Genomic DNA, 7990 nt, shown 5'->3' with positions numbered 1-7990 from the left:
TTGCGAAGTAAATCTTGATGATGAAGTTGATGACAATGGAGATTTGGTTCACTTTTCTTTTCTTGCAGATTCAGAACCCGTGAGACTTGCAGATGCCATTCAACACCCTAAATGGAAAGAGGTTATGGATGAAGAGTTAATGGCGATTGAGAAAAATAATACATGGCATCTCACTGATCTTCCAAAAGGACACAAAGCAATTGATGCGAAGTGGGTGTACAAGATTAAAGTGAAAGCAAATGGTGAGATTGATAGATACAAGGCAAGGTTGGTGGCAAAGGGATTCAAGCAAAGAGAAGGCTATGATTACGAAGAAATATTTTCTCCTGTAGCTCGAATGGAAACAATGAGATTAATCAATGCTTTAGTTGCACAAAGACAATGGAAAATTCACCAAATGGACGTCAAGTCTGCATTTCTAAACGACCCACTTGATGAAAAGGTTTATGTAAAGCAGTCGTCGGGTTTCATACAATTTGGAAAAGAGGAGAAGGTGTACAAACTAACTAAGGCTTTATATGGTCTTGAAAAGGCACCAATAGCTTGGAACAAAAGGATTGATTAATTTCTTTATAACAATGGATTCAAAAAATGTGCATCACGGTCTTTATGTAAAGGCTAATGATTATGGAGATTTGCTAATTTTATGTCTTTATGTTGATGATGTGATTTTTACAGGAAGTAATCTCAAAATGATTGGTCACTTCAAGCATATCATGATGAATGAATTTGAGATGACTAATCTCGGTCTTATGTCGTACTTTTTGGGCATTGAAGTCATCCAAGGAGACGATGGATTTTTCATTCATCAGAGGAAATTTGTTGCTGAGATTTTAAAGAAGTTTAAGATGGAGGATTCAAACTCAGTTATGACTCCAATTGAATTTGGAATTAAGCTTACGAAGGAAGGTGATGGGCGAACTGTAGAAGCAACATACTTTAAGCAGATTGTTGGGAGCCTTAGATATCTCACGTGTACTAGACCCAACATATGCTATGGGATTGGTCAGTCGATACATGGATTCACCTCGACAAGTTCATTTACAAGTTGTAAAGAGAATTATGTGCTACATCAAAGGTACTACAACTTTTGGTATATTTTACTCTTCATCTAAGAAGATTGAGATCGTCAGATACTCAGACAATGATTGGGATGGAGATTCAGACGAGAGGAAGAGCACAAGTGGTCATTGTTTTATGATCAGAAAGACTGTTTGCTTGTGGTCATCAAAGAAACAATCAATTGTTGCATCATCTACTTGTGAAGCTGAATATGTAACAGCAGCAAGTGCTTGTCGATCAGTTTAGCTTAGCAATATCATGACTCAAATTGGTTTTGGTTTTAATCTAGATGTTCCAATTAAGATTTATGTTGACAATGTCTCTGCAATTAATCTTGCAAAGAATCCGGTTTTTTTATCAAAGAAGTAAACATATTGATATTCGATATCACTTCCTGCGAGACCAAGTTGGGAAGAACATGATCAAATTGGAATTGGAATACTGCATATCCTAAGATCATATTGCAGATGTTTTCACTAAGCCATTGAAGATTGATGCTTTCATCAAGTTAAGAAATTTGTTGGGCATGAAGGTTGTTCCAAATCAGAATTAAGGGAGGATGTTGGTTATTAATTCGGATTTTATTAGCCTTAAATGTTGGTTATTAATTCAGATTTTATTACCCTTAAATTATTTACCGTTATTATTGCATTAATGATCACTTTATAGGGTTGTTAATATTTCTATTTTATAGCTTTTAGTATTTGTAATTTTATTATATATATTATTGAATTAAATCAAAATGAATGAATCAATTGAACAGTTTTGCAATTTCGTGCAATTACATTCAATTAGTTTCTACAACCTTTAGACTTCTGTTATTTCCTTCCATTAGTTTCTACATTATCTAACCCAATAAACACCCACAATTACTATCTTTATTTCATAATAAATGTAATCTATGTTTTTGTATGCATATTAAAAATAATAGGATTAATTAAGTTTTAAGTCATAAATTTTTTTATTAATTGAGTAACACGATTGTTATTTTGTCTCATCATCTTACTTACTTGTTTCCACAAATTAAGAAATGTAAGATATTGCAGGTAATATAAAATGATATTATCTTTAATGTAAGATGACACGTAACTTTTAATGTATTGGGTATCGAGGTTATCATTCTTGCTTATGGCTTCCACATCATTACCTACAACGACTAAGAGACCTCAAACAATAGGTGTGAAAATACAACTTCAAAAATTTAAGTTGAAATCCAATAAAATGTTATAACTTGTTCATCCACTAAATCGATCTACTCACACCTCATTTATTACTTCCAAACTCAAAATATTTATATACCTACCTGATCCGAGATATGCTTACATATGTTTGTAACAATATACATAATAACATAAAAAAAAACTCGAATGTGCTATAACTAAATTTATAGTGTAATAAACTTCAAGTTGGTAACTAACTCTATCTTCTCAATTTTTTTCAAGGATCCAAAAACTTATAAATACATAAATTCTAAAAGAATTACGAACTCAATCAATTATTCACTATTATACTCATATAATTTCCAAACTTCTTTGAATTCTTAGAGTTAGTTTGGTTTAATTGATGGACTGTTCATGAACACGAAAAAGAGGGGCAGAGACACGTTTAGATCTATGAATTTGTGTAGAAATGAGACCAAATAATTGCAGGGGTGCATACTCTTCACACTCTCGCTCAGTTTGCAAAGAAATGATAGAAGGCCATATCTGTATGTGCAAAAACTACCAAAATACCCTCTTTTTTTCCTGACAACAAATTTTCAATAATAAAAATAAAATAACGATTAAATAAATATAATAAATACTAATAATATTAATAATAATAAATTTATTTTAATTTTAATTTTATTGAATATTTAACAATAATAAAAATAACAACAATAATAATAATAAAATTATAATATAACAAAAATAAATGTATTTCTTCATATTAAAAAATAAATTTATGTAATAATAATATTAAAAAATTATTTTTAATTGAAATTAAAAAAAAATCTAATAACTTTTCATATTCCAACAATTTTATATAATTAATATTTTTCAAAATAATATGTTTTAATTACAAACAACTAAAATATATAAATAAATAAATATTTTTTTAATTATTTTTAAACATAAAAATAAATTTATAATTTTATTTTTTATTTATTAAAAAAATAAAATTTTAATCACACTCGTCAATCATTTACACATCACATTATCTACAATTTTTTATAAATATTTTCATTCATTTTTTAATTTATTTACCTTAATATAAACAATTTAAAATTTTTCATAATTTTTTACAAATCCAGTCGAATCACCTCCTAAAATGAACTCCCTAATTGAAAAGAACCAAAAAAAAATTAGTAACTTAAATGTTGGAGAATTTTTGTTGGAAGATCCTCCTTAAATTTTAAGAGCTGGACAATTAATCCTTCAAACTACGAACTCAACTTCTTAGTAGATTAGTCTCTCGACCTCAAAAGAACCCCCTTTTCCTCTGAGAACAGAAAATAAACTTAAACTTTAATTCTTTCATAAATTAAAATTTGAATATATTTAAAAGATATTGATTGCAAACGATAGTTGAACGTGTCTGCCCCACTTTATTGGCCGGTGTCAAATATACAGAATCTGAATGGGAGGTCACTGAGAGAAACTTTGATTTGTTTTTGACTTCTCTTATTATTGTGAATCAAAACTGCATTGATTTTTGTAGAATGAAATACCGACTCCTCCACTAGCGTCAATTCTCCATCTTTCTAAGTTGCAATTGCAGACTGCACGGCAGCATTATCGACCACTATTTTTCAATGATTCAACCACTCTTTTTTTTATGTATATTTTATTTGTTGTCGTATCTCTGATGGCAAACACAGCTATTTCTCACTATTTTTATACAGTATAAAACAAAATAACTATATTAAAATAACACAATTTTAATAAAATATAAAATTATCATTCAAGACCTGTGATATTAATTTTTTGGTTTTAAAAAAACTAAAAGTACATTAATGTAAAGTTATATTAAAATTAGTATTTTTAATTTAATTGGTCATCTACGAGTTATATAAATGTTCAATTTTTATAGATAAAACATATATTAAAAATATTATTTATCTAAATTTACATACCTTCATGTTTTATATTTTTTTTATTTACACTATTATTTTGTGTATGTAATACAGTAACTTTATTTCTTATTTTATTCCTTATGTAATATCCATAGTTAGATTACTTAAAGAATATATTTATATAATAAGTAAATATATGTAAACATATGATTCACAATATTAAAAAAAATATTTCTTTTCTTAAAAAATTTCAAATATCTATATATGCCAAAAATTACGAGAGGTAGTTTAGGCGTTGAAGAAGAGTGAGTTCCTTTTGGCATGACGTTGTGGGTCTGGCTATGAGTGAGAAATTTTGTTTTGTATTAGTTTTGTGGTTTGTAACCGTATTTGTAGTCTTTGGTTGTAGTAGGGTTTGCTTTGTGTGTATTGTTTAGACTAAATACTGATTGTATGAACCTGGATAGGGTAGTAAGGATTGACTGTTGATGTGGTCTGTCATTCCTTTCCTTTGAGGTTTGGATTGGAGGTTTGTAGACCTTGTATGGTCAAGTATTGAGCATATTAACTTTGGCTATTTTGTGTATAAGGGTTGAGACACCCCTGAAATGTCTCATTTTATTTTATTTATTCTTTGCTGATAAAAAAACATATGTAATACATGATTATCACATATTTAAAAACATAACCAAAAACAAGAAAAATAAGGTAAGTTAGAAATTTTTAAAACTTTCAATATAACTCTAGATTCAAATAATCCAATAAAAAACATATGAATCATCACATTTCATTCATTTCAATGTACTAAACAATCAAGTGCTTAAAAATATCTCATGTTCGACATCACTCATGCCAGAAATCCACTTACATCTACACATAGAGACTTGACTCTACTTTTGGAAGACTCGTGCAATGATTTAGACTCAGAGATAGGCATATATTGTTGTACTACTTGTTGGGGAATCTCTCAACACAACCACATATTCATATGAATACATTCAACCTAAAGGACAGGGTTAATGTCTATGATCTTCTTTGACCGATTATTTTTCAAACCACAGAATCAATTATATGAATCTCCTTCAACTTTTCCCACCTGATAATTTTCATCTATATAATTCCAATATACTAGTAGAGTTAGGATATCCACACAAAAATTTATACTTTTAAAACAGTTAGAAAATATCAACAATAATCACATAACATTTAAAATTCACAAATCAGTTCAATATATGATAAATGTTAGATTTACTTGTTTTTTTAAACACTTAAGTTGCATAATATTAATCAAATATAGGTCTTAGAAAGTTGTAATAATTTATAATTTACAAAATGAAATTTTTAGAATATTTAATTAAGTTCCATGACTTATAAAAAAGAACAAGAGGTAGTTGAACAAAAATGACTAGTGTTGAAAATTTGGCTTGCGCTTACGGAGCTAGAGCTAAGCGTAGGGTGCTGATGCTAGTAGATTTGAGGATGAGAGCACCCAAATAACTGCATATCAATTCGCTTGAGCATAGGGAAATGATGTTGAGTGGATTTGATGAGGTAGATAACACCACAAAAATTGCATCTTAATCCAGTTGAGCACAAGGAAATGGCGTTAAGCGGATTTGAGGTCGAGAGCACCTTAAAAACTGCATCTCAGTTCGCTTGAGTGCAAGGGAAATGACACTGAGTGGATTTAAGGTCGTGATGAGGACCTAAAGGAGGGTGCACCCACTGACCAAGCCTACACTTCCAGGAGGATGACTCGAAGCACGACTCAAGACACAAGGTTAGGTCAGGATTTACCTCTAGCCAATGCTTCAGCGCCTAGCCTTCCCTAGAGGATCACAAAGAGTAGAGCACAGGCCTTGGGAGCTGAGCATCAGCTATTGTCTTTATTTTTAATCTCAGTAGAATAGGTTTCCTTTAGCATAATAGGAGGTGTGCTTATCACTTTAGCTTGAGCATAGCCTTTTAGGGTAGGATTTTGACCTATCTTCTAAAAGATTAGGCTTTATGGTGTGGCATTGAATTAGTCAATGCTTAAGGCCGTACCTTTCTTTTTATTTCGCATCCTACCATTGCTTCTTTTTTTCCAAGGCACCATCTCCTATAAATAGGGTGCCATACTCCTTGTATTTTTCATGCTAAGTTTTATAGAAGAAGGAACAATTTGAACAAATTGTGTGAGGCTAGTTTGCTTTAAACATTAGGTCTTATCTTGAGTGAGTAGTGAATGTATCTTTGGAACGTCTGGAAGGTTTGCTCTTAACAGAACAAAGAATATTTCTACCAAATCCACCTCTTGAGCAATCATTTGACCAACTTGAATTGCTGGATGAAGAAAAGATAGGGGGAGAAACTGTGGTCTCCTTGCTAAAATTTCTGGGGTCTATGGTACTTTGATTATGCTGCTGTCATAGCTCTGATACACCATAGATTTTTGCTGCAATTTTGATATGGTATCAAAGATTTGTTGCTGCAATGGTGCTGCTACACACACTGGTTTTCTGATTTATTATGTTGTTGTTATATGCTGGTTTTCAATGCTGGAAAACATTGATGCAAACAGGTTATTCGGTTTTTATCCCTTCTTCCATTCTATTTGTGAAGAAAAATAGGGGGAGAATGGTGTGGTTTTATGTGTTGTATTGGTGTTGCTACACTCTAATGTTATCTGGTTTTATCATGGTTTAAATTTTGCTGCTGCCATGCTCTTATTCATCATAGTTCTGCTGCACACAAGTCTCATTTTGGCACTAGTTTTTATGGTTATTTAACTGGTTTTTCTACTTAAAGGCTTATGCAGAAAACTGGTTTTGTGTGCCTTGGTATCCTGCTGGTATACTTGCTTTGTATATGCACAAATTATGTTTTGCAGGACTTTTCAAGTTCAAAAACAACAACACAAACAAACCATGGATTTGTCTTCATCAAATAGGGGGAGATTGTAGAACAAGATGCTTTGATGTCTCCAAATCCAAGAGGAAAGCTTGAAGACCTTGGAGTTGGGTGTGTGTGTGTTGTCTAGTTGTTTGAAACTTGTTAATTCACTCTTTAAGATGATCCAAGTTCATTTGAATCTTTAACCTTTTGAAAAGATGAGTTTTCTAAAATGTTGTTGAAATTTCAACAGGTTGAAATTTCGAAACAACGGGTTGTTTTACCTTAGAAGTTTTTGAAAAGGTTTTGAAAAGCTTGACTTTTCTGTCAAGTCAATTCAACCGATTGTTTCGACAAATCAATCGATTGTTTTCCTGAAAACCTTAACAGAATTCTGTTAAATGGTTTTAATATGTTTTAAATGATCCTAAATACCTTGGCTCCTTTTTTTCAATGTTTTTTACCACTTGGTTGGTCTATATAAAGGTGGTTTTACGCTCCTAATCTTGGAGTAAGAGAAAGAGTTTATCAAAACAGTTTTTCCAAGATTTGAAAGAGCTAGTGATCATTCTTAAGTGTGTAGAATAGGATTGGGTTGTAATTCTGAACTTTAAGCCTTGTAATTCCCAGGTGTATTTATTCCCTTCTTCCTTGATTACTGTATTTCTGGTGTTGTGTTGCCAAGTAGTGTTTTGTGTTCTTGGGGTGTTTAAGATCAATACTCTTGGTGTGGTTTGCCAAATGTAGTGTGTTTCTTGAGGGGTTCAAGGTCACTACTTTGGTGTGTGGTGTTTGTAATTTGGTTTTGATTGCATAGTGGATTACCCAATGGTTTCTGGGGATAGGATGTAGCTCTTGGTGTAAGACTGAACCAGTATAAATTTGTTTGTGTGATTCTCTCTTTCCATGATCTCACATATATCTGTTTTAAGTTGTTTTTATTAACTGCAGATAAAAACAATCGGTTGAATCGCAACAACAACCGGTTGATTTTATGGA

The 7990-nt window shown here is 31.3% G+C and overlaps 1 protein-coding gene across 1 annotated transcript; it reads left to right on the top strand.

Annotated features, from left to right (window-relative positions):
- The first annotated feature begins 578 nt into the window (after positions 1-578).
- Positions 579-1308, top strand: LOC137825292 (uncharacterized mitochondrial protein AtMg00810-like). The gene is made up of 2 exons (XM_068630967.1): positions 579-1005; positions 1079-1308. The coding sequence occupies exons 1-2, from the start codon at positions 579-581 to the stop codon at positions 1306-1308; spliced, it is 657 nt and encodes a 218-aa protein (XP_068487068.1).
- The last annotated feature ends 6682 nt before the right edge of the window (positions 1309-7990 follow it).

The sequence above is a fragment of the Phaseolus vulgaris genome, chromosome 8 (assembly GCF_000499845.2).
Source record: "Phaseolus vulgaris cultivar G19833 chromosome 8, P. vulgaris v2.0, whole genome shotgun sequence".
Lineage (NCBI taxonomy): Eukaryota > Viridiplantae > Streptophyta > Magnoliopsida > Fabales > Fabaceae > Phaseolus > Phaseolus vulgaris.
This window is presented reverse-complemented; position numbering and strand designations above follow the sequence as displayed.